Genomic DNA, 27,303 nt, shown 5'->3' with positions numbered 1-27,303 from the left:
GTCGCTCCAGGACTGTAGGGGGCGATATGTAGGAAGTTGACCCCTCCGCCACTCTGTAAACATCAGGAGAAGTGGAAGTCAACAGCAAGAGGAAAAGGTATACAGACCGTTTATGTACTGTATTTAACACCGACATTCAACACACACACATTTCACACATATTCAAGTGATTTATCCTCGATTCTCAGCTCAGTCCAAAATGTTTATGTGTGGTCTTTGTACAAGGCCCTCAGGCCTGAATCTCTTTCGGAGCCGAAATACATCATTAATATCAACACAACCGGCAAATAAATCAGTCCGATATTAAATTACCGCCTGAATACCTTCGTATCAATACTTCCCTCTGTCAGTGTGTGGCGTAAACGAACGGGCGAGGTTCGTTTTAACTGCTTTTTGGTTTATTTTTACTGTTCAGTGTTCTGGATTTGGAAGCTAGCGTAAACAGACGTTCGCCCACTGAACGTGTCTTCCGTCGCTGGTGCTATAGCGATATTTTTTATTATTTCATATCTTCAGTATTACCCGTATTTTTAATCCAGTCCCATTTTCATACTTGTTGGTGTTCTGTGTACAATGTAAATATAAGTCAGAATGCGGTGATGTTTAAATAATTATAACCCTATGTTTAATTTAATTTCAATTTTAATTTTAATTTAATGCGAGCAACACCTTTCAATAAAAAGCCGGGGCAGGGACATGTTTACCACTATACTCAATTGGCCAGAAGCCCCCTGTGTCAGGAATCGATGTGGTGGGACTGCATTATATTTGGAAGTGGTGATAAGGTAGGGCTGCAGAGTGTGATGTGCACGTTGGCAGATGAGTAGTCCAAAATTGTTTTGAGTGTCATCCAGTGAAAAATGATTAGCAGGTACACAAAAACAAAAATACAACACAAAAATAGATGGTAGGTAGGTTTTAATTTTGTTATTTAAATGTAGTTTATAACCAAATTACTTCAAAAAATTATATGCAAATATGTTTGCCTTCTTATTAGTTGAGGGGCTGTGGAATCTTCTGGTGGGCCGGATCAAACATCCTCACAGGCACCACTTTGATCAGTGTACAGTACTTTGGATCTACAATTTCCTTTTGTTTCTATTTTGTGTGCAGAATGGAGTTTGCTGAGCTAATAAAGACCCCACGAGTGGATGGAGTAGTTCTCCACCGTCCGTTCCTGCCCACAGTGGAGGGCACTCTTTGTCTGACTGGACATCACCTCATCCTCTCCTCTCGACAGGACAACACAGAAGAGCTGTGGCTGCTCCACTCCAACATTGATGCCATTGAAAAGAGGTAGGTTTTTCTGTGACGGTGTGGTTCTGTGATATTTGATTTGCTTTTATAAAACTACAGTATAGCTGAATATGTTAAATCTTAATTTCCAAAATACAAAAGAAAATTAGTGAAATCCTTTAATAGATAGGTCCAAAACCAAAATTTTGATAAATGTATAATTGTTTTAATGCAAATTAGTAATGCTGTTACAAATAGGAGAGAAAGAAGCAATTGATTACACCTTTAAAATTCTGTGTTTAGATTTGTTGGCTCTCTTGGTACCATTATTGTGAAATGCAAAGACCTTCGAATTATACAGCTGGACATTCCTGGCATGGATGAGTGCCTCAACATCGCCAGCTCCATTGAGGTATATTTGATTGCGTGCTAAGATAACTGTGGTCAGATTTTTCACTTTTGATTTATTACAAGCTTAACTGAGAATGATTAATCATTAATTTGGTCTGAGACCTGACCTCATTCATACTTCTCCTCCAGAGTGTACCTTTACACAAGATGGTAGATTGGTGATTTAGTCCCAAACTGGGCCATCCGTGATTGACTGTATGATTGTATTACATTTTTGTTTAGTTCCATGCATTTTGTACAAGTCTTATTTTTGGATAATTTCTCTTGTGGAAATATTGAAATTGAAGAGCTTTCTCAGGTCTTTCATTTTCTGTATGTCATGTGCCAGTGAATGCTATACCAGAGTTAACCAACAATCAGATAATGCCCATTTGTTCAAAGAATCAATATACGATTACTAGACAGAGCTTGAATACTCAGATAAAAAGATTAGGCTTGTTCTAAGTATATTTCTGAAAAAACATTAAAAACAAATCCAGACTGGAATTTGCTAAAATGAATATTAAAAGATTCAGTGCTTCTGAGAGAGTTTTCTATGGAAATATAAGGCAAAACTGGAGCAATTTGGCAAGTCACATCAACTCTATGTTCACAGAGAAAAAGGTGAAGAATTTAACGGAAAGAACACCATACTTTCGGTGAAACATGGAGGAGGCTTTGTTATGTTTTGGGGCTGCTTTGTTACGTCTGGTACTGGGTGACCGAATCAGTACAAGGCAATGAAATCTCAAGACTATCAAGGCATTCTGGACGTACTGCCAAGTGTCAGAAAGCTCTCAGTCACAGGTCATGGGTTTGCTGACAGGATAAGGACTGTTCTGAAATGGCCTTCTATGAGCCCTGATCTGAATCCTAATGAACATTGGTGGAATGAGCTTAAATATTTATCTCGAGAAGATACCCTCAGACAGCTGGAGCAGTTTATTTAGAAGAGTGCGCCAAATCTGCTGACAGGTGCAGAAGTCTCATTCAGAGCTACAGAAATCAATTACTTGTAGTTATTGCCTCTAACGTTTGTGCACCAAAATATTAGGGTAAATATCCCATCATTTTGTGAATGCCATTTTAATTTGTTTTATTCTATAAAATATTCTGTTGAATCAGAAATCAAAAGCAAAGTCTGATTTTTATTAACTATGGAATAAAGGTTCATAGGTCAACATAGGTTGAGAACGTCTGACATCTGACGTCTTATCACCTTTTTTCTTTAGGCTTTATCAACACTTGACTCAGTTTCCCTGATGTACCCTTTCTTCTACCGCCCTATGTTTGAGATCGTTGAGGATGGCTGGCACTTGTACTCTCAAGAAGAGGCCTTCAAAGACCTGGAGTCAATGGTAGGTTCTCATTTATTTTTTTTTTGTAGGCTTGTGACTATTTTTCAAATGGACACTTTTCAGACATGTATTGGATATATACTTGCAATGAAAATTGAATGCTGCAGAACAATCTGTGACAGCCTTAAATGTTATAGAGCGCAGCCTAAACAGAACTTTTTCTCTCCCCGTCCTGGCAGACAGATGAATGGAGACTAAGTGAAGTGAATAAAGACTTCACAGTTTGCCCCTCCTACCCTTCACTTGTGACTGTACCGAAGGACATCGATGATGACACTCTTTGCAAAGCTGCTGCTTTTCGTCATGGTGGACGCTTCCCTGTTCTCAGCTACTACCACAAGAAGAATGGCATGGTCAGCCTTACACTTTGAGGAATTTTGTAATTTTGCCAGAGTTAATTTCAGCAAAAACAGCTATTTTAATACAATGCGCTGTTGTTTGTTGTCAGGTGATGATGCGAGCAGGTCAGCCTCTCACTGGAACCAATGGGCGCCGCTGTAAAGAGGATGAGAAACTGATCAATGCCACACTTCGTGCAGGAAAACGTGGTTACATCATTGACACACGCACTATTGCTGTAGCACAACAGGCAAAGGCACGCGGGGGTGGGTTTGAACAGGAGGCCAATTACCCACAGTGGAGAAGAATTCACAAAGCTATCGAGAGGTGAGTGTCTGCACTTACTAAAACATACACACTAGGGGGAACTGATCATATGGTATTGCATTGTGTTCTACTGGAATATGTAAATACTGTGCTGGTGCTAGCTTTCAAATACTGTTCCAAATAATGGTTCAGATGTCAATGCCTAATATAGATCAGATTTTGGGGCATTGAGCATTGTGTTTTAATCTAAAATCATTCTTCCAAATTTCCATTTAATCTTCTTCAACCAAAGGCAGTTGTGTATTCCGCGACACAATTCAAAGCAGAATTATGTTTAGGGATTTTTAACTATTCGAAATGTTGTTCTCAGATAGAGTAACTAGAGTGTAATTTTACCCCTCTATTGCTGCTGTCCTTAGAAAAATCTATATCTCCATTTTTGTGGATTTTTAGTTTGCATGATCTGAACACAGTCCTTCACATTGTGTGAGAAGTTCATATTGAATAGAACACCAAATACTCCAAAATTACTTGAACAGCAAGAATATGTAATTATTATGAACTATGAAGGAATGTTTAAGTATTTTATGAAAGTGTTAAGCAGAAAATCATGTGGTTTGAATTAAAATCTAATGGGTTTTACCTTTTTTTCTACTGTTGTAATGTATGATATCCTCTCTCACAGGTCCAATATTCTGCAAGAAAGTTTGATTAAACTGGTGGATGCCTGTAATGATCATTCTAACAGCATGGATCGTTGGCTTAGCAAACTGGAGGCCTCCAACTGGCAGAGCCACGTTAAAGAGATCCTCACCACTGCCTGCCTGGCAGCTCAGTGCATTGACAGGTCAGTGTTGGCACTCTTTCTTCGTTCTGTGTCTCTGTGATATTCTAGAAAGAAAGAGGTAACCCCATCACCAGTTTGAGCCCCTCAAAGACTCTATTTTAAGGAAACTTAATGAACTTAACTTTTGTTCCCTGTGGGAGACGGGGTGCCTAAAAGGATGTCGCCAGCTAAGGGAGCTGGTCTTGTCCCTGGCGGGAGGATCTACCGTGTGGAGATAGGAGAGCCGTGCTCTCTTTAGTCAAACCTTGGAGATACATAGAAATCATCAGCCATTAGCAGTAGAAGGTTTATACAATAACCGGTTGAGTCATTATAGAGACATTTCAATTCACATTTATGATGGTGCATAGGAGCTCTTTTAATGTCATGACTATTCTTGTCATTGGCACTACCCAGGATAGTGGTTCATCCAGGGGTGGAGCTTGTGGTTTAAAAGCCCCATGAGGCCATGTGGGGAGAGAAGGGGGGTTATTGTTGGGACACTCTGCTAACCGCCATTGACGGAGGGTGTCAGCGTACTGAGAGGTCCCAGCTTTGTGGCTGCTCTTTCCGAGACAGAACCTCGACATTTTGTATATACCTTTTCCATACCGTTTCATTTCTGTTTTGTATAGTGTTTTCTTTATGTTTTGCCGTTGCACAATAAATCACTGTTTTGCATAGAGCTTGGCGATATGGCCAAAATATTTTCACGATAAGGTTTTCTATATTGATCAATCTCGATATTTATCGTGATATTGACATTTTGTCACATTGTGACAAAGGACATCCTTCTAAAAATATAGACTGAATACACCAAATGTTCATTACTATACATCATATATATGCACATTACTCAAATTCACTGCCTTTAACTGCTTACCCAGTTCAGAGATGTGGTGGGTCTGGAGCTTACCCAGGGAGAAAAATTCCAGGTTTTTATTTAAGAGAAACAGCATGGCATTGGAGCCAATTAAAAATTTGTGAGCAGAGAAAATAATTAATTGTGAGGGAAAACCACATAAGGCAACAAACAGTGCTCTCGCAAACCGGAAAACATTTCCCAGGAGGAAAATACACTTTGAGTGAAGAAAATCCCACCGGATTCTCCCTGCGCACGAGAGAAATTTTCGGTGCTTGTGTTCTGACAGGGGGTAGCCATACCAAACAAAATACACCCCAAAACACATAGCAAACAGGAGACTATAACATATTTAATATAGATGTATGTATATTTAATACATACACACAAGCACTTGAATTAAACCTATTACAGTCTTGTTTACCTTCTTGTGTTCATGTTCACCTGTTCATTTACAGTAATACCATGAGTATATGCGCCAGATAGCGTGTAGCTGGCTGTACTAACCAGGAATAGAAATCGGAATTTATCGAGCTCTAACCCAAAGCTTATCATCGTTATCAAGTGAAAATTAATCACGAAACATATCAATATTGTTTTATCGCCCCGCGCTAGTTTTGCACTTTACCTCCTCACTTCAAGTACCACCTCACCCTCCAGGACCTTGTCCGACCGACCTCACATAAACCCGAAATCCCTTCTAGGGTAATATCTTAGATAATACCAGAGATCGGGTAATACCTTAAGTTCCTCTTACCTTTCACACATGAACTCTGGAGAATTTCTTTCACACATGCAGCTGACAGCGTGAGATTTTCTGCGTCGGGCACACTCTTGCAGCAGGAAATGAAACACGTAGTTTATGCATGGAGCAACGCCTACACAGTGTATGCAGGAGAAACTGTGGAATATTTCACGCTCCGTTCTCACAGGCTCTCACTCAGATTTTACCTGGTGATTTTACTAGGGTTCTACCAGGATAAAGCCTGGGTAACGTCCAGGACGAGTGTTGTGGGTGGTCGCGTTTACACATACAGCTCCTCCGGGTAAAGTCCGGAACATTTTTGGATGCATGTGTGAAAGGGGCATCTCTGTTCTGTCTCTCTTATCCCTAGGTTTGAAACGCTTTTGCAAAACTCAAATTTAAAATCATTCATTTTCAGACTAAGAAGACAGGAATAATTTTGCGGGAATTATAACACTAAATATTAACCGGTATAATTTTGTATAGTAATAAAGTGGTTCAAATGAATGTTTTATTAAGTATAGTATAGATATTAAGTTAAGTATAGATATTCTTTGTGATGAAAGACAAATAACCCAGCCCCCTCTCATTGCTTCTTGCACATATGTACACTTCAGCTTAAATAAACAGATATCTCTCTCCTGCATAGATGCACTCACCAATCTTAAGACTCGTTTTAGAAAAAAACTGCATATAAGTAGTTTTATGACTGTGTTAATTACTGTTTTCTCACTGGTAGTTCTATTCTGAGCTAATTACCAAGTCTGTTATTGCCTTGTTTTGTGCAGCACTTGTTGCAGAGCCCATTTGAATGATAATTGCTAGCTGTTGTCTAGCCTACAATCATCATTAAATTCATGGAACCCTGGTACTGCTTTGCTCCACACTGATCTTGGCACACAGCTCATTACTGTGCTTTGTACTGCTGGGTCTTTGGATATGGGATCAATTCTGCGCTTTGTCATATATTTGAGCAAATTTAGCTTATTTCCTTATGGCCTTTAATGGTGAATTTGTGGAAGACTTTGGATTAATTTGGATCCACACAGACTGTTCACATTTTAAGCACTGTTTTATGAATAACATAGTGGTACTACTGTTTCAACACAAAGCTCTGGTTTAACCTTAATTCGACTAGAATGAATGTCCTCTGAACATGCCAGATATTAAAACATTTTGTGTGTGTCGTCCTGCAAAGGAATTGCGCCCCCTCCTATGTTTGTTCCCACTTTGCGCGCAAGGATTCCAAGTAGGCTCTGGACTCAGCGCCACCCTGAAATTGATCAGCAGTTATAGACAATGAATGAAGGAATTAATTAATTTAAATAGTGACGTGGTATTTGCAGATTTGGTGTAGAAATTTCCTAGACACAAAGGATGCAATATATATTTTAATGTGTAGTGACAGATATTCACAAGGGTAACATTATTGTTAGTTTGGTTCTATATTTGTCCCTGCCTGTGTCCTCAGAGAGGGTGCATCTGTATTAGTCCATGGAACAGAAGGCACAGACTCCACGCTCCAGGTGACATCTCTGGCCCAAATTATCCTGGAGCCAGACTGCAGAACCATTCGTGGCTTCCAGGCCCTAATTGAGCGAGAGTGGCTTCAGGTGAGGAAGAATACTATGAATAATTTGCTGGTGATTTACATTTCAAATATGACTTCACTGATTTCTCTTTAAAGAACATTATTGTTAATTCCAAGCAACTGACCAATCAGTTTTTTAAACCAAGTAAAGGTAAAAAGGTTTATGATGGATGTCATGATTTATTTAATTGTTTTTCAAGTGCAATTCACATAAGATGAACAATGAAATTTTGTTATTTTGTAGATGCTGAATAAACCAATTGATGCCTCATAGAGATAGTACCTCGCATGTGGTGTTAATGTTTAAAACAGATTCAATATAGAGTCTCTGATGCAGGTCACTAAGTGTTTGTATAAGACAATAAACTCTTACATGATGAAGAATAATTGGAGAAAATTACTTGTTAAACAACAATAATACCACTAAGGTAACATAAAACCTGCATAAAGCCTTATGCTGCTGAATTTGCTCAGAAGAAATTCAGCTGAGTTGCCAAAAAAGAGAGTGTGAAACAAAGGCATTGAGGTTAATTTCATTTTTTGCTGAGGTAATCTAAAATCATTCTTCCAGCATCTGTCGCCTTCCTGTGAGAACAGGAAGCTTCTGGTTTCCTGAATCTGAATCCAGTCATAGTCCGCCACATGTGCTCCAGATACTGAATCTCTCCATAATCATTGACAGCCTGAATTAGCATTTTATTACATGAAAGTAAGGGGAAGAATGATATATATACTGTAAATATTGGGACTAAACTCCACATGTGAGTACGTCTTTGAGTGGAGGTTTGCTGACTTCCAGATTAACGTGAACCCAATGAATTTGCAATCATTGGAAGTCTGGCTCAAAAGGAAACAAGTTGAGCCTGAGCCATATCTTAGACTGGAAAAGCAATTGAAAACATCTACTCTTAATATGCTGTGTCACATACAAGTTAAATAAAGCTAAATTAGTTAGCTATATATATGTTCACTGAAGTACGTTCCCTCAAACCAGATCACTCACAAAGCCAATACTCACCTGATATTTGGTCAATTGCAGTAAGACAATCCACTGCACTAGCATTGAAAGTGGTCCTAAAACGGGTTAAGAGCCTCAGCAGCCTTTCACTTGGGCTAAGGTACAGCAAGCCTCAGACTGCATAAACCCAGCACATATTTCGAGCCTTACACCAAATAAACACGGCTTGTTCCAAGCCTTACACAATTCTTGAGTTAATTTGGAGCTTCACATGGAGTAAACCCACTATTTGTTCTGAGCCTCAGAGTGAGTAAACCCAGCGCTCATTCTGATTCTCCCCGTGTGTAACGTAAACAAAGTGTTAGAGGGCTGCCAGTCATGCATGTACATTACAATATTAAGATCACACTCACCCCTTTCTCAGAGGTCTGATGAGAGCATTTTGGCTATTTATTTAGTAGTTTTTTAGTATTGTATGCATTAATTAAATAGTGTTTATATTACAGGCAAAGTGTATCCTGTAATATGGTTAAGCATTTGATGTTTACAAAGTCTTATAGTTTTAAATTACAGCTTAATAAGGTGTAAATTGACTCTGAGTCGGTTTTGATGACTACAGGCCGGTCACCCGTTCCAGCACCGCTGTGCTCAGTCTTCCTATTCTAATGGAAAGCCTCGGAGCGAGGCCCCAGTGTTCCTGCTGTTCCTGGACTGCGTGTGGCAAATCCTGCGCCAGTTCCCCTGCTCCTTCCAGTTCAATGAGCACTTCTTGGTCATGCTTTTCGAACATGCCTATGCGTCCCAGTTCGGCACCTTTCTGGGAAACAGTGCTGCGGAGAGGTCAGTTACACATTCATTGCAATTGTCAGAATTTTTCTTGAGATGTCTGATTTCTATCTTGTTTTTGGTCCATGCAATGTGTCTCAGAAACCTGACATGTTTTTTAAAATTATTCTAGTTGAGGTAGACAAAAACACCTTTTAAAAATACTATTGGAAACAATGATTACAGTGATTTTTAAAAAGTTGCACATATGCCCTGTGAAGGTCTGGCACCCTCTCCAGGGTGTGTTCCTGCCTTGGGCCCAGTTATTCCGGGTAGGTTTCGGACCCACCACGACCCTGGATAAGTGATTACATATAATGAATTAATGAATGAATGTTTCACATAGTGTTATGCACAAAGTCCAGTCACAGGACTTTCAACTGGTCAGTGTTCTTTAAATACAGATTGCATTCACAGTATACACTGTCAACAACATATATACATTTGTAACAATAAATGTAATCATTGCCCAGCTTCAAATATGTAATATGAGAATGTTGTCTTTATAATACGTTGGTGTCATGTTTCCTGTAGTTAAACCTGGAAGCAACAATTGCTGAGGTTTATGTATTTGTAAAATTATCTATGTGTTTTCAATATGTTTAATGATCCAGGGTGAAATTGAAGTTGTCCAGAAAGACGGTGTCTCTGTGGTCTTGGGTGAACAGGCCTCAAGAGCTGGAGCACTTCATTAATCCACTGTATGAGGCCAACAGCCTAGTCATCTGGCCCTCTGTGGCCCCGCAGAGCCTGCTACTGTGGGAAGGTGAGAACTAGACTCATGTACTTTCACTGCTTAACCCACATAGCCCTGCTGGTGAATACTGTGTCTACATTTCTTTGTGTGAGTGTTCTTTTTCTCCATCTGTCTCTAACTGTAAATGCATCTTATTCAAACTGGATTGGGTTTACCCAGATTGATGCTCTGATATCTGTTGTTTTTAGACGTTTAACATACAATATTACTACAGCAAATATCTATTGTATTTTTCTATTCCTGAAGCACAATATTCCTGTCCAAAACAACCTCCCAGCGATTCAGTAACATCCTGGTAGTCAAAAGGCAAATAGAACAAGAAATGGACCTGGTTAGCTATAGTAATTGTTCAAATTCTCTTAATTTTCACATAAATATGTGTGTACTTCTCTTCACCGGGTGAAATGTTAGGAACTTTTGTAATTAAAAACTTGTCTTCGGTAACCTTTAGGGGGCAGCAGTGCATCGATGTAGGGCCATTGCAGTGCAGTACATTTTGATGACTTTATTTAGCGGGCTTGTTAGAAAACTAAGTTAAGAATATGTTAGTGTTTTATAGTTTTATATATTTATAGATGCACATATAATGTGTGCAGACTATAATTGATGACTAACATTTTCATATAAACAGTTTAAACAAATATACTTCTCATGATGACTTTGATTCGTGACTAATGTATTTTAGCTTGGTCGGCTTCCCAGAATGTATACTAACAGGTTCCTGTTGCAATATATTTGTATGTTGTGTTCCTGTGAACATTTTCTGCCTTTATGAAAACAGTACTGTCAAACTGTGTTCTTAAGCAAGATGATTTTTTTGGGAGGGGTAAAGTAGTTTGGCTTCCTGCATTTGATTTTTTTTTATTAGCCATCAAGTGCTTCGTGTCCATTGTATACAATGGAGGATACCTAATTATTTTTTTTGTTTTGTTTTTGTTTTTAATGAGCAATTTTGTGTTTTATTTTTCAACACACATTAGTATTTTATCAACTACCAAATAAATGTTTTTGAAGACCAACACACACAGCGAATAGTTTTTGACTGGGTGGTAATATTAAGTAAAGAAAACAGCATTGGTTGTGACAGGACACTTGCACACTCGCTGTGGTCTCTTTTGAAAACTTTTAAGGCTGTGCAGAATGTAATTAAAGGTTAATTAAATATACATGCATTTGTATTTCTAAATATAAGATATTCATTTAAGCTTTCATTTTAATTTCCTGTTATGGATGGAGAAATTAGATTAGTGAATGTTAACTGTGTTAAAGTTTAAAATTTACAGTAAATGCTATTGTAGCTTCAGAGGTCATTGGGTTCAGGTTTTTTTTTTTTTTTTTTTTTTTTTTTTTTTTTTTTTTTTGGGCTGTCATTGGAGCATTTTGCAACCCACTGACAGACAAGTTTAACCTAGAGTTTGCATTTCCCACCTACTCTGAGCATGAAGAAAGTGTGTTGTAGGCTGAACATTCCTCATTCCTTTCTAAATAGAGGTCACACACATTTGAGACTATGAGGAAGAGATGAACGTTAAGCAAACTCTAAACGTAGAGTTATTCCCTGTGGTTCTTTGGTAATGGTAACTAGGCAAGGTCTGCATCAGTAACACAGAATAGCATCGACCTCCACATTTTATCTTATGTATTGCGTCCTCATATAATTAGCTGTCCAGAATGGAACACTCTTTATGGAGTCTAAATGAAAATGGGTCTGTAACACAAGGATCAAACACCACAGCACCATTCTCACGCAGTCTAAACAAGCCTATTCTGAACAACCTGTTGGAGTACCTTTTCCTATAAATGAGAATTAATGCTCACCCTCAAGTGCACAGCAATGAGAATAGGCACATAAGCACTTGTTGTGAGTAGCTCATTGCAATATTTATTAATAGTAATGATAATATAAAACATAAATGTTACACTTATATAGTGCCTTTCACAAACCCAATGTCACTTTACAGTGTTCAGGGGGAGGGCTGAAAAGGTGTGTAATTATTCTGAAAATTAGTCCTCACAAAAATGATAATGTAAATAAATTTTATAAAACACTCCATGTTCTGCTCTCAGATGGCACTGTTTACTTATTTGTAGAAGTCTTATAAACATTAAGTGCTGTCTGTTCTTAGAGTACAGTAATATGACCTATTCACCTCACTAAAAACAATGGTGTAAAGGTGGCTGGTAATGCCAACCATGACATACTGTTCTCACTTTACCCAAAGGGCATGAGACCCTAGTGACAGGTGTAAACTGCGTTAGCATCATGAGACTAGTCACAAGGGCTTATTTGTGTCTTACCATTTTGAGCTATAAACATTCTTGCATAACATGGCTGCATTTCTTCTTTTGCTATGTTCATGTTTTGGTCTCAGGTTAATTTTAAAGGCTGATTTGTGTATACTCATTTTCTAAAGTATTTTTTAATGTCATTTTGAAGTAGATTATATATGGCATACAGTTGTTTAATCTCTGAAGTGTAAGTCAGAAAATAAATATCTTAATACTCAAAACATTATGACAACCCACTTGTTTCTGCACTGTCCATTCTCTCAGCTCCACTAACTGTACAGGAGCACTATGTCGTTATACAATTACAGAATGTTGTCCACCTGTCGCTCTGCATAATGTGTTTGCCTTCTTTCACCCATGGGACCATCACGGAGTCTATATGGTTTGAGTGGTGGATGATTTTCTGTGCTGCAGTGACACAGTGTGTATTGGCATTAGTTGGCTGAATATTTTTGGCTAGTGGCTCAGCCACGTAGTAACATTGAGGTTTTTACCAAAAGTAGCAACTCTAGAAACTCTGCTGTGTCTGATCCATTTGTATGTGCGCAAAATATAAAACACACCATCACCACACCAGAATCACTGAAGTACTAAGGATGTTACACCATCCAAATCTTACCTGTCCTGTGGTGGTCCGTTTAGGGTCCTGATTATTGTAGAGCAGTAAGAAAGGGGGTAAATAATGTAAGCAGAGCAACAGATGGACTATAGTGTGTAATTGTAGAAATAGAAAGTGACCTTTATGGTCAGTGGAACTGAGAGAATGGATAATGAGTGTACAAACAAGGAGGTGGATTTAATGTAATGGCTGATCAATTATTTTTGTACATTTTATAAACCACTGTAATTTTACTTGGGTATTCACTATTTCCCACTTTCTTATAGGTGTATTCCTACGATGGAATCGCTCTACCAAATGTCTGGATGAAGCCTATGAGGAAATGGTCCATATTATTGAATACAATAAGGAGCTGCAGAATAAAGTTAACAGCTTAAGAAGACAGCTGGCCCAACTTGAGACACAGGATAGCCCTCTGCAGACTCCATAATACAGCTCCATGGTACTGAGAAATTTCACAAGAGCGGAACTCATTGGAGTTCCTCTTCAGCACTTCTGAGATTAGTCAGTCCTATTCACACATGTCCACACACACATACACATAACCTATAGTCTTTCGCCATTACTGCTGTTTTCTTAGAATCTGGCTCTATCCATTTGCTTCTCAACTTCTGTGTGGCTTATCTTTAGTCTTGTGTCCCTTCGAATTCTCACCCTTGCATTTGGCCTTCACATTACATAGACTAATTCATTGAATCTGGTAATGTGCCAGTGCAGTTATGTACTCACTCTATACTAACACTATTATCACATGTATGAGCCCTATGAGCACTTTCCAGACACTAAATACGATTACTGAAAAAAACAAATATACTGGCTTAAGTCTAGCCTCTACTTACTTGATGGTCAGTAGGTAGTGGTGGCTATTTGGGTGCCTACACTAAACTGTGCAACAGTTTTTGCTTTCTGCTACACAGGGCCATGGACATTGTATGTTGGTCTATAGCTGCTTGCTTATTTCTGTGACATTGTGGCCAATCATTTGGTGTTGAACTGTAATTAATTGTTTGACAGTGTATGAATCGTCTTCTAAAAAAGGGAAAAGGGTGTGACTGATTTGATTTTAGCCAGTAACTCTGCACTATGTACAAATGCAGTCGACTGTTAGTTGACAAAACAGAACTGGCATTCAGTGTTCTCTCCCCAGCAGGTTGTGCATTACGCTGATGTTGTGTTTGTGGCGATGGTTGAACTCCAGTGGCTTGGAGGAAACACTTCCAGTCCTTCACCTCCCAATTATTAACATAATGGGATGAATGAATTATTACAAATATCATTTCAGAAAGCTGCTTATAACATACCATTTCATTTAAAGCATTTCTATCTAGTTTTGGGATACCCCCTTTTGGTTGATAAGAGTTAGCTGTGGGGTTTTTTCTGATTGTTTGACACAGTGTCATCTCATTCTGGTTTAACCTAAACCCACATTGGATTATTCAAATCTTTAGTGTGTTTATTATTATTATGTTTATTTTTATTTTTTATTGTAATGTCAAAAGCCAAATGTGAAACAGATTTAAAAACTGCACTGTAATGCTGTTTTTGAGCTATAAATGGAGACTTGTTCCCTACATACCACCAAGCTAAAAAATATCAGCATTATTCTCATAAACCTTTAACTTTTCAGCTGTTTTCTTTTTTTTCTTCTTGTTTTTACATAGCAGTGGATTTACATCAATCAATCCTATAGTTATATATTTTTACATGTAGCAGGGTAAACAATGCTTTTGGATCCAAATATTTTACAAACAGATTCCACTCATGTGTCATTCATTGTCTTCTCTGCTGTTTTGTAGGTGCATTATTGCCAACCATTATACAGATACAGATTTTAGATTTTGTGCCTGATCACGTTTGGGGTGTTATGGATAAACTGACTGTGTAACGAGGGTTATGTTCCTAAAAGTATAACAGCTACAATAATGGTTCATTGTGATAATCTTGGTTTAACAAAATATATTTAAATATATATTACTTACATATGGACTCCACAAATCAGGCTTAGGAGTATCAGGCCTTTGTGAACATTGTCAATCATTAGGTAAAGCCTCATCCTGCTACATTCCCATAACATTTCCTCATTTAATTAAAGTACATTCATTACCTCAAAGGTGTCCATATATGGTTTGACTCTTTAGTGGTAGTTTTGAAGATGTAACAGTCTAGAATTACACCCATGAAAGCATGTTAACCAAATATTTTGTGATGTAATGTATTTGGTCACTGATTAATCAGAGCATACTTTATTTCAAGTAGTAATTGAAAATTATTTAGGCATTCCTGGCAGAGATGCCATTTGTCACTTTATGATTATCTTACATGTGTCTAGTTGTAATGCTTTTTGAAGAAGTGAAATCTATGCTTTTTTGTATTATTTTGTGTTTTGTTTGTAAAAAATTATGCAATTAACTTTTTTTTTTATGTGGTTTTCATGTATAATTACATTTTGTGGGCATTAAATATGAATGTTGTATGCACATTTTATTTCCACAATCCATTAATAAAGAGCAGATAAAACATTGTTATTTTCAGTGCAGTGATTTTGACAGTTGCAATAATTTATAACAAATTAACAAACAATATAACAAACTCTGGAAAGGATCAAGGGGCAGCTGTGGCCTAATATTTACAGAAGTGGGCTTGGGAAGGTTGCTGTTTCGATGTTTATAAACAACAGAAAAATTTGGGTTGAGGGTAGTGGAGGAACAGTGTTTACCCACCTTTACATAATCCACAACTGATGTGCCATTAACACACATCTGCAAATTAAAGAAACTGCTGGTGTTCATAGAAAAATGAGTTGGCTGCCCCAGAATGAATGTGTTTACGTTATTCATTCATTCATTCATTCATTACCTGTAACTACTTATCCAGTTCAGGGTCGCGGTCAGTCCAGAGCCTACCTGGAATCATTGGGTGCAAGGCGGGAATACACCCTGGAGGGGGCACCAGTCCTTCACAGGGCAGCACAGACACACACACACACACACATTCACTCACACACTCACACCTACGGACACTTTTGAGTCGCCAATCCACCTACCAACGTGTGTTTTTGGACTGTGGAAGGAAACCCACGCGGACACGGGGAGAACACACCAACTCCTCACAGACAGTCACCCGGAGCGGGAATCGAACCCACAACCTTCAATCCCTGGAGCTGTGTGACTGCGCCACCGTGCCGCCCCTGTTTACATTATTCAGTATTAGATTATTTATGTAGCAGAAAATAGTCAACTCCTAAGAATGACTTAAAGGGGACATCTATGATTGTGGAGAAACGTTGTTCTCTTTGGTTCATTTACATTCAGAAACTCCATGTCTTTAATGTGGAACGGTATTTTTAAGGAAAAAATTACTGTTGTTTGTATCTGGCTGAAATTTTAGTTGTCTGTAAGTTTTTATTCTCTTAATTACCGCAGAAACTCATTTGTTGTTTAGTTTCGTGTCACTTTGCAGTAAAGCAGCCATCTCTCAAATTTGGTGACATTTCCACCTCAGGTGGAAAAATGTCTCCCACCTATGGAGCAGAAATAGAGTAATATCCTCATCTTGGGTTGTGCTTTTGTTTGGAGTTCTCTTCATTGTCTTAAAAACCTGTAGATGCCTTTCTCGGCCAAGAGCAAAGAGAAAGCCTAGCATACTGGAGACACACTTTTTATATATTTTTTAATTAATTTACAGACCTTGGGCTTTCTTAATCACATTAGACTGATTCCAAGCACAAATAGACTGGAGAGCAGCACATGGTGAGGAAGCATCCTCAGAATTTTGTAAGTATATTTTGATTAAAATCTTGAATGGGTATAGAAGAAATATTCCTGAAACAACTTATAGGGTAAAAACAGCAAGAATGGAAGCAGTAATTGAAGCTAGGGATGGGCACACTATTGAAAATTTTATTATTATATTATTGAAATTGCAATTATTTAGTTTTATTTTACTTCTATGTAATATTCTTTTAAATGTTTGTGATTTTTTTTTTCTTGAAATTGAAACAATAATGATTAGATTTCATGACTGAATATGTGCATAAAGCATTGGCCTAAGAGTTAATTGGATATTGGTTCCTACAAAAGCACACAGACAGTTGTATACTTTTCTGTTTCCTTCTTCCTATACAGAGAAGCTCTCAAGTTTTTTCCTGGGGGGGAGGGGATCCAGCAGTGTGAGGAGCCATTTTGGGTCGTGCGTGTGCTCACGTTTCACATAATCTGTTGCTTCGTGTCCCACATGGCTGTCTGTAGCACAAGTTTATCTCATCAGGGCGTCTGACTACTCGTCCATGTACTTGAGATTGCACAGCCAAATCTTTTAAACAGATGTACTCATTTACCTCACACCTATATAGTATTTGTTATTCCAAGACCCTCATAAAAATAAAATGGTTAAAAGAGTACTTTTATTTAGTGGAGGCAAACATTTAAACTAGCACAATGTATTTGAGCGTGTTGAAAACACCCCCTCCCTTTATACTATTACAGCCTCAGGGAGGACGTGACCAATAGTAACCCCTCAAACACGTCTTGTGTGTGCCTAAATGTGTGTCACTTTGACTGTGGTACTAGCCTGTTGTTTTAGAGGTCATTAACAGTAATGGTTGTTTTTCAGGTCTGATTACTCAAAGGGGTAGTTTCCTAATATATTCCTATCAATACTGGACTTCCCTGCTTGGAAGCTACGTCTAACCTGATCCTGAAATCTAAAGAGACCGTAAGGTCATACACAAGTTTTTTTTTGGGCTGTTTTTAGAAATTTGCATTAGTCTGCATTAGAGATTCATTACACGATTCAAGTTATTATACTTTTTCTGGAATGATTTGTTTTGACAGATAGGGTTAAGGTTAGGTGAGGGTTGGTTTGTGATGACCTATAACTTAACACTGGGTTAAAGCTGATTCAGTTGCCCAGTTGGATGCAGAAGCTCACAAATGTATGATATATATATATATATATATATATATATATTGATATTTTGATGATTACATTACTACTGTTAACAGTTAATTTAGAGGGTTGGAAAAGTCACTGGTTTGAACAATGTTTTCTCCTCCCTTAACATTCAAAGCCTGAGTTGTGCTTATGCAAGGCACTCCCAGGGTGTTGAGGTGGCTCCTCATTAAAAGCATGTATGTTTGTTTTTTTGCTTGTCCTTGTAAATGCAGTAACAATAAATAAATAATTAAATAACACAGTCCAAAAACATACAGTGGTAGGTGGATTGGCGACTCAAAAGTGTCCGTAGGTGTAAGATTGTGTGTGTTGCCCTGTGAATGACCTGGTGTGTTCCTGCCTTACGCCCAGTGATTCAGGGTAGGCTCTGGACTCCCTGTGACCCTGAACTAGATAAGCAGTTACAGAGAATGAATGAATGAATGAATGAATGAACGAACAAACAAATAAAAGGAAATTGCACCTGTTTTTCTAAATATTTATTGTATTTATTTGATGTAAATTGTTGATTTAATTCAGACTAAAGGTTTTAATGTAAATGATGTTTTTGTATTAGAGGTGGCCTGGCTCCTCCCACCACCACAGTAAACAATACTGACTCTGCAAGCTTTTCTAGGATGGAGAAATTCTCATCAAACCTCTTTAAATTTCCACCCTTAATGACTTAATTGTTGTCATTAAAAAAGCATGAGTTTTTTTTAAGTAGATTTCCTTTTCAGCACATTAGCAGCTTAAATCAGTTAGTTTTCCTCAAATCCAGCCTGCAGTGATGTGTTGGAGAGTGTGAACGCTGAGCTGAATGGTCTACACTAAGAACGTATGTCTGTGTGTGAAAGACAGACTGAGAGGCACACGAGAGGCCATGACTGTTTCTGGCGAGGAGCTGTAATGTGCACGCGTGCATTTTCGGTGACGTCAAAGAGGCGTGGCTAGGGCCGGAGACCGCACCTCCGCCTCTCGGCCAATCAGAGCGCGAACCGGCTTCTCTTGAAAGCAGCTGGCAGCTGATATATAACCTCCTCTAAAAGCTGATGCAATTGTTGAAGGAGATATCCAGTCATTGGTTCAGAGCCCAGTTAAAGGAGCAGCGTGTGAGCATCGTGCACCGCAGCGAGTCACATCTCATTCAATCGACTTATTTTTTTATTGGTAAGTCATATCTGTTTAACTCTTTTATTTGTAACAGTACGGTGTCTTTGTAATTAAGTAATTGCTTTTGGTCTACTGTATTTGGCGCTGTTTGAGATGTGGACAGATAGAATTTCCGGATTTTGGTTACTGTCTCCATATTTGTCGGAGAGAAGCTTCCTTCTTCAGCTCATTCTTTACTGCTTTCTTGTGTTTTCTCTTAGCTCGGATTGGGAAAAATTGTCAGTTACATTTAGACTAACCCATTGCGACGTGATGTACACTCATAATATCCTATAAAACGGTTAACAGTTTGTATGCAAGGGAAATTATATTTCTTGTATTTGTAGGCTATATCCACTAACAGAAATATATAGGCTATCATGAAAACAAAGGAAACACTTGAAATTTCCCCATGTGGATGCTCTCGTTGAAACTGCTCAGATTGTAATTCTCAGTGTGTGTCTGTATTAAAGGAAAGGCGGAGGTTCAGTATATTCATGAGAATGAATGCTAGGCTGTGAGGTGGCGCGGTGGGTGTAACTTAAACAAGGGTTTAAAAAAAAAACAGTCTGTGCGTCAGGATTCCAGGAAGTCCTCTATAGGGTCTCTGTGTAGTGAGCCAAGTACACGCTGACTGAAGGGATACTGTTGTTGATGCAAGGCTGGTGTTTTATCTTTTGAAATGGGAGGTTTGCTCAACCCCCACCCCATCCCTTTTGTACTCCACTTGACCGCACCATTTCTATGTATAGTAGGTCACACTATTGTGCAAATCACATCAACTCTCAGCATTGACAATGGCTCAGTGATGAAGTCTTAAAGTCCTGTTTACTCTTCCTAACTGCGTCTAGACCATTTTTTTTCTTTTAAGGGTAATTTTAAGGGTTCTTTAGTAAATGTGATTGTCTATAGAGCCGTGAACCGAATTTAGAACAGAAGCACGAAAAGGAAGCCCAATTTCACATTGGTTCTTGTGGTGAAAAACTTGTTATAAATGGCTTCTTACCGAACATTTTAATACGATTTTATCTAGCAGCAAAACAGTGCTCCATTATTGTTAAAATAATTTTTTTAACCGCATTTACTAAGAATATTGTGTAGTTAAGTATTTAAGTCGACCTATCGTCTAATACAGGATTTTAGATCAGATACATTATGCTTTGTGTATAACATTTTTTAGAAAATATATAGCGCCACATGTCAAGATGTCTGCTTTAATGGGTAGGCTATTCGACCTTCTCATTTAGCTCCTCTTTTGAGTTAAAGAACGTTGCTTTTGCTCACACCTTACTTTTGTTATAGTTAGCCTTTATAGGACCAAAAAAAAAACGATAAAAAGGAGTAAGTCGCTCTGTTGGGGGCGGTTGATGTAGGCTGGTAATTCTACCATGTCGCTACCTGAATATTGGATGAGCTGATATAATTTTACCTTATTCATAAAATTTATTTTGGCAGATTGTTTAACCCTGTCTGTTTTATTTTCCTGATGTAACAATAAATTATGTAAATCAAGGGTATGGCCCTGGGTGGTTGTGCTTCTGAAAGGTTACTGTAGCGTTACTAGGAATATGAAAGTCGTTGCCATGACAACTCGTGTCTTTCGCTGGTCTGGCGCAGTTCTCAGTCTTGCGCGGGGTCTTTCTGGGCGTTGATTGGTTTACGGCGAAGGCAGGGCAGAATAAATAATCTCAGATTACACTCCCTCTCCCTTTCACCACCAAACTGCAACGTAAGCCATTCAGCCTGCAGAATTAGTGAGGACCCATCTATTTCTGTTATAGCAGTTTATGACGGGTATAGATTTCGAGTCCCGTATTTTCAGTCTTATTAAATTGAAGTTCTATCCAAACGAGTAAGGTTACTAAAAGTTGTACTGGAAAAAGTCGCTCTTCAAACGTACATCAAATCTTCCTCTACATTTCTCTTACTGTCCAGGGCACTACGACTATCATATGGGACACTCCTGTGCCCTTCCTCTCCTTTTATATGTGCCTTTGTGCTACTTAATCACATGTTCACATTCCGAGGATGGAGGTTGGGATGAGTGGGGGCAACTGCTTGATATGCAGAATAATTTTACCTGTTGCAACAGGGTTGTGGGTTCTATAATTCTTTGAAATCATATTTCACTGCTCTGATATACTGTGCAATTGCTGAAAGTTTGTCAAACCAGTTTGTAATAGCTCTGGGAAAGTAAATGTAGCATACCTGTAAAACTCTTCTGCATTACAGTCATTTATAATGGTATTTTGCAAAATGTTTTAACATGCTAAAACATTTAACAGATCAGACTGGAACAGTTGACTGAGAAAATGTAGCAGACAACAAAACTGAATTACTTCTGCCCATGTATGAAATTCATGCTCATCTTATATTATTTATTTGTCTGTCTGCATTGACATATCTTTAAGGTAAATTCAGGAATGCCCTGTTAAGGCTATTTCATGTGCCATCACTCAGAACAACACATAATTTCATGGATTTTCACTTTAATAAATTGGGTTTTTCCATTTACTCTCATTTCTGTTTACAGGTAACTGAAGATGCCAGTGTTCAGAGCTTTGAGCAAAGTGGCCAAGCAGGCCCTCCAGGCTCCTGGATGTGGCTGTCAGCCTATGGCAGTGGCTGTACGCAATATTAGCTTTTCCCCTCGCCAAGTGACGCCTGGCTCTGACGCCAGCTTTCACTCAGTGTCCTTCTCTGAAACAGACCACCCCAAAGTCCTTATCACAGGTATAATGAACATCTGCCATTCATTATTACCAAATATCACTGGCTTACAGTCAACTGTTGTTCACCCTCTGTCTCTATGACACAATACGACTGCTTTGCCTTTAAGCCTGCATGGTCTGTTTTGCTCTGGGTATAAAACTTCCTTGAAATTTATGCAATCCTAAAATAGCCAAGTGTGATTCTTCATTGTGTTTGAATCCTCTATTTTTCTTTCAACTCACAGGTGGCCTTGGGCAACTAGGGGTGGGCCTTGCTAAACTGTTGAGGTGAGGACATCAGTAGGATAGACCTATTTGCTTTACATATAACAGCTGTAAGAGTACCAGCTGATCCATATGCAACACACCTTTCCTTTGAGATTCTGACTCCCTGAAAGGGGCTTTAACTTGAGGGTTGTCTTTCCTATTCTCAGGAAGCGTTTTGGAAAGAACAATGTGATCCTTTCAGATATCAGGAAACCACCCAGCCATGTCTTTCACAGTGGTAAGTGCTATCTTTTTGTCTGTTTCACTCATGTAACCTTAGATGCAGTCTTGGAATTGTGGGCCTTTAACATACTTTCACTGCTTTGCCAGTGCATATAAAAAGTGTTTGTTGTCTGCACAGTTCTTGATGCTAAGTGTGGAGTTGTTGATTTCTTATTTGAAAATTTACAAGTAAATATTTTGTGATGTTGTCATACACAGGATCAAAAATGCTTTTATTTTTGTGAAAAATATGTGCCACTCAAGCCAATATCCTCTTTTTATGAAGTCCATGTTTTCACGGATATCAAATTATATTAGAAGCACTAAGGTTTTAAATAGCTGAATGTGCTAAGTAGAATGTAATCTTATTACTCTGATTTATTGCAGTTATCTGTCATGGCTTATGCAGGTTAAGCTTCTTGATGAGACTTCAAGGATGTATATGTGTCGCTACTTGATACCTAATTCCTTCTTTAAATCCTCCTTCCTGTCTTTTCTACTTTGACCAAACTAACCAAATTCATGAGCTTATTTTCTTTCTCATTTTTCACACAGGTCCCTTTATCTACTCTGACATTTTGGATTACAAGAACCTACGAGAAATTGTTGTCAATAATCGGATCACCTGGTTGGTGCATTACAGTGCCCTTCTCAGTGCTGTGGGGGAAGCCAATGTGGCCTTAGCACGCGCTGTCAACATTACTGGTGCGTCTGCATGCAAATGATAGCATTTTATGCTGATAAGCGTTAATTCTCATACATTAGTTAACATAGCATTGAATGCTTAAACTCCAAGAGCTTGTGAGTGGGCCTACACTTTCTTACTTATAATTACATAACTTTCAGATACGTGTCATGGTGGTTATTAGATAATTTACAATAGTTACTACATGACTTAATGTTAGTAGCCGAACAATAATGGAATGTGTTTTAACAGTAGTTGTTTATTCCTGGATTGATTTCATTCATATATTTATTTAACACTAAAAATATTAACGTAGTAATAGATCACACACAAATAACAACTTTTTTGGGTAGTTTTAAACAATGTATCATTATTTAAAATTGTTTTATGTTCCTAGGTCTTCACAACATCTTGGACATTGCTGCAGAGCATGGCCTTCGCCTCTTTGTGCCCAGTACCATTGGTGCCTTTGGCCCCACGTCCCCCCGGAATCCTACACCGGACCTCTGTGTGCAGAGACCTCGGACCATATACGGGGTCTCAAAAGTCCATGCTGAGCTAATGGGAGAAGTGAGTTCTGCATATATTGTCATGTGTAACCTCAGCTTACAATATCTGTAACTGATGACCAATGACCGCACACTCTATCTCACAACTCTTATCAATTACTTTCATCTGCAGTACTATCATCACCGTTGCGGCCTTGATTTCCGTTGTCTGCGGTACCCTGGCATCATCTCTGCAGACTCTCAGCCTGGTGGTGGCACAACAGGTACAGTATTCAAATACCCTTACAGTCTTAATAATGAAGGTTCCTAAAGAGTACTTGAGGAGTATATGATGTTAAAAAGAACCATGTTTGTTTACTTTGAACTGCTTAGTGTATAGTTCTTCAGAGTATTGATTCTCCAACCAGTCCTCTATTCCCATCATAATCCCTCTATTAACTTCAGCTAGTATATCGCTTACTTTATACATTATACAGATAAGAGTTTGCAGAGAATTGTACATCAAATGTAAGAAACCTATCGTGATGTGTGTCTTCTCATTTCATGGCTAGGACATGTGTAACGAAATTATATAACTGTGACATACCATATACCAGGCTGCGTGCTACTCGCAACACACCACACGACTATTTTTAGCTGTGCTGATAACATGAAGCCATACAGGCAAACTCAATTTCAGTGCCCTGCGTTAACCCTTGAAAAGAGAAAATTCCATTTTACAGCTTGCAAACATATTTTACATGAAACTGTTAATGACACAGAGTCTGCTTTTGCTCTGTAGATTATGCCGTGCAGATTTTCCATGATGCTGTTAAGACAGGCAAGTTTGAGTGTAACTTGAAGCCGGACACAAGATTGCCCATGATGTACATTGATGACTGTCTACGTGCCACACTTGAAGTGATGGAAGCTCCAGCTGAGACACTATCTATGCGAACGTACAACATTAATGCCATGAGCTTCACTCCTGAGGAACTCGCACAGGAGGTCAGGAAACAGCTCCCCGAACTGGAGGTGACATATGAAATTGATCATGTGCGACAGGCCATAGGTAAGGGTCATGCCACTGCCGCTGTATTTTATTCTTATCACAAAGACATACTTGAATTCTCACCCTTATGATGTGATCACATTTACATCTGTTTCCACAGCTGAGAGCTGGCCCATGAACTTTGATGACAGCAATGCCCGAAATGACTGGGGCTGGAAGCACGACTATGACCTGCCTGAGTTGGTTCAGACTATGCTCAATTTTATTGGATCAGAGTCAAGGGTAGCCCAAGCCAACTGAGTCAAGACCAGGAGAACAGAAACATGTACATTCATATGTTTAAAGACTGATTGCTTTAGAGATGGGAGACCCAAGATCTGTAAATAGTCATTTGCCCTCTCTGTCTCTACTGTGCCATTTGGAAAAACCCTGGCTTGGCTAGCGCATGCTGCCTGAAAAAAAATGTGACATTCTTTGGTCATATGATTAAGGTCTGCTATCCCTTCTCTTCCGTGGGAAGGGAGAGTTGTTCGTATTTAGGCAGTCTACTGTATCAGTGATCTACAGCTCAGGGGATGGGCGTGGGCCCCCTGGGAGCCTTCTGTGTTTAGTGTTCTGTATATGAACCAATTAAGCCTGAATTCTCTAGGATCAACAAACCAAACAGGTGTATCATTTAAAGGAATGGCAGCTGTATATTTTTGAGTGCTAAGAAACCATACACCCTTAAACACTACTTCCAAAGAGCTCTATTTTTCTTTTCAAACTTTAAACTATAACTTTACTTATTTCCAAAGCCATATGATATATAAATCATTACTGGCATTTAAGAAAATAAAACAATGCTCAGATTCCACTATCAGAAGCTGAAAACCTTGTTCCTTAAAATTCCTTTAAGGAAATGAAACAGAAAATGGCTGAGGCCTGCTGTGTGGAACTAAAAGGGTGTGACTGAAGGGAAGCAGGAGTCATTGTGATAAGTGTCACTGTCATTTTTCTTTTAACTGCTTTTCTTCTTATGCGCAATATTAGTTTGCTAACAAGTAAATGATATCCACATTTTCTTATAGCAACATGTCTATTTAAAGTAATGAACTTCCCTAAATTATTTTTTTTTTCTTAAAACACATCTTATATTAAAACATACCTTTTATTTAAAAATGTTTGAGCATTTTCTTTGCTTAGCAACACATTTTACTGAAAACAAAATAAAGCCTCTTTTTCAAGTATGCTGGAATAAAAATGGTTTTGTCTGGATTTTATTAATATACTGAATTAATAATGTTCTAGTTTTTGTCATTTACATAGTTTTTGACTTATATTTAAGAATAATAAAGGTGCATCAGTAGCAGTTATGCTTCTGCTATACTGTAAGAAGGAAAATAGGTCATTTTCTACAGTAATAATACAATGTATATAGAGCAGGTATATAAAGAACTTATCCATATCTTAAATGGCTTATTTTATGGTTTTAAAGACTTGTCTGTTTATTATAATGATAGGATATGTTATTACACTTGTAAAATCCAAAGTTTCCAATTGGCTCTTTGATGTATGAATTTACAAACAATAATGACAATGAATATATATATATATTTTTACTTACTTTATTCGTGTGGCATTGTGTTCTGTTTTAAGACCAGCCTTGTCAGATATTTACATAAAGCATGTCACCATTGCCCCTATTATTTACTATAAACACTTTCATGCTTTTAAATGATTAATATTTGTATTTCAAATATTTATGTTAAAGCACTTATGAGATCATTAATGATGCTTCACAAGCAAATTTTATGTCAATTTCTGAACACATAAGAATAGATAGAAAAAAAGAAAAACTGATGTTTTCTTAGCCAACAATGACTAATCGTGAAAGCTGGAGAGCAAATCCGTCATTTGTTTAACTTTATATTAAAAAATCTCTTGTTTTTTTGTTAAAAGTGAGTCATTGAGTTATATTTTATTTGCCATTTCAGCACACACCTTAGCTACTGGAAATGGCCATACGTTTCCTATGCTTTTCTAAGTAAACTCAGTGCCATTGTTTTTCAAGAGTATGAACATTTGGGTTCTTCTGTAGACTGTACATACTCCAAAGGTTACATAATGCACAGTATGTGAATGTAAAGACATGTCCTTTTATCATTGTACAAGCGAAGATTAATTTACCCTCCTCCTCCCAACCAAGTCTTGTGATAACATTCCCATGTTAGCTATGTAAGTATCTACTTTTTATTAACTTATATTTAATGCTGTAATGAGGATAGGTTATGTGCAGGCTGACTTTCACAATGTAAAATAATAACATCTCTCAACTCTCTTGCTTTATTACATAATGTGTTTCTATCAAAGCCATGTCAGGAGTCATGATTACTCTTCCACTGGCCTTATGTTGTGAGTAATTTGAATTGGAAGAAAGGAGCTGTCAGCATCCACTTGCTTGACAGTGAGGCCACTTTGGCACAGCTTGGAGAGAACATCTGAGGCATGTATAACATGAGAGACATTTCAGCCTGGGACAACTTTTACTGTCAAATGATCCCAGCCAAACGAAACCCTACCTCAAATTAACACATGAGCTTGTGATCAGTCAACGCAAATGGACTTGTTTGTGTTCAGTGTTTCTAAATGTGGGGATCAGTGTGATGTTTACTAGTTATACATGAGATCATGAGAGGTGTTTAGAAATGCTGGACTTCCACAAATGAAAGAAATCCAGGGTTTTATCCAATTGGTGATTAGCAAGAAACACGTCTGTGTATATATTATTTT

At 38.1% G+C, this 27,303-nt stretch overlaps 2 protein-coding genes across 4 annotated transcripts; both read left to right on the top strand.

The window, feature by feature from the left end:
- The first annotated feature begins 15 nt into the window (after window positions 1–15).
- Window positions 16–15,565, top strand: mtmr9 (myotubularin related protein 9). 3 transcript variants are annotated; one of them, XM_066677084.1, is made up of 11 exons: window positions 16–97; window positions 1,114–1,296; window positions 1,540–1,648; window positions 2,859–2,984; window positions 3,164–3,337; window positions 3,433–3,650; window positions 4,276–4,437; window positions 7,495–7,636; window positions 9,192–9,412; window positions 10,012–10,163; window positions 13,329–15,565. In XM_066677084.1, exons 2-11 carry the CDS (start codon window positions 1,115–1,117, stop codon window positions 13,490–13,492), a joined length of 1,650 nt encoding a protein of 549 aa, XP_066533181.1. In that variant the 5' UTR covers window positions 16–97; window position 1,114; the 3' UTR covers window positions 13,493–15,565. The 3 variants fall into 3 exon arrangements, with proteins under 3 accessions (XP_066533181.1, XP_066533182.1, XP_066533183.1); XM_066677085.1 differs by lacking the exon at window positions 16–97 and adding an exon at window positions 329–375; XM_066677086.1 differs by lacking the exon at window positions 16–97 and adding an exon at window positions 789–907.
- A 3,476-nt stretch (window positions 15,566–19,041) lies between these two features.
- On the top strand, window positions 19,042–26,385 carry tdh (L-threonine dehydrogenase). Its single transcript, XM_066676852.1, has 9 exons — window positions 19,042–19,164; window positions 21,680–21,879; window positions 22,103–22,145; window positions 22,292–22,362; window positions 22,902–23,051; window positions 23,429–23,601; window positions 23,713–23,803; window positions 24,322–24,591; window positions 24,692–26,385. Exons 2-9 carry the CDS (start codon window positions 21,690–21,692, stop codon window positions 24,829–24,831), a joined length of 1,128 nt encoding a protein of 375 aa, XP_066532949.1. The 5' UTR covers window positions 19,042–19,164; window positions 21,680–21,689; the 3' UTR covers window positions 24,832–26,385.
- Window positions 26,386–27,303: the final 918 nt, after the last annotated feature.

This window comes from Hoplias malabaricus, chromosome 7 (genome assembly GCF_029633855.1).
Source record: "Hoplias malabaricus isolate fHopMal1 chromosome 7, fHopMal1.hap1, whole genome shotgun sequence".
Lineage (NCBI taxonomy): Eukaryota > Metazoa > Chordata > Actinopteri > Characiformes > Erythrinidae > Hoplias > Hoplias malabaricus.
This window is presented reverse-complemented; position numbering and strand designations above follow the sequence as displayed.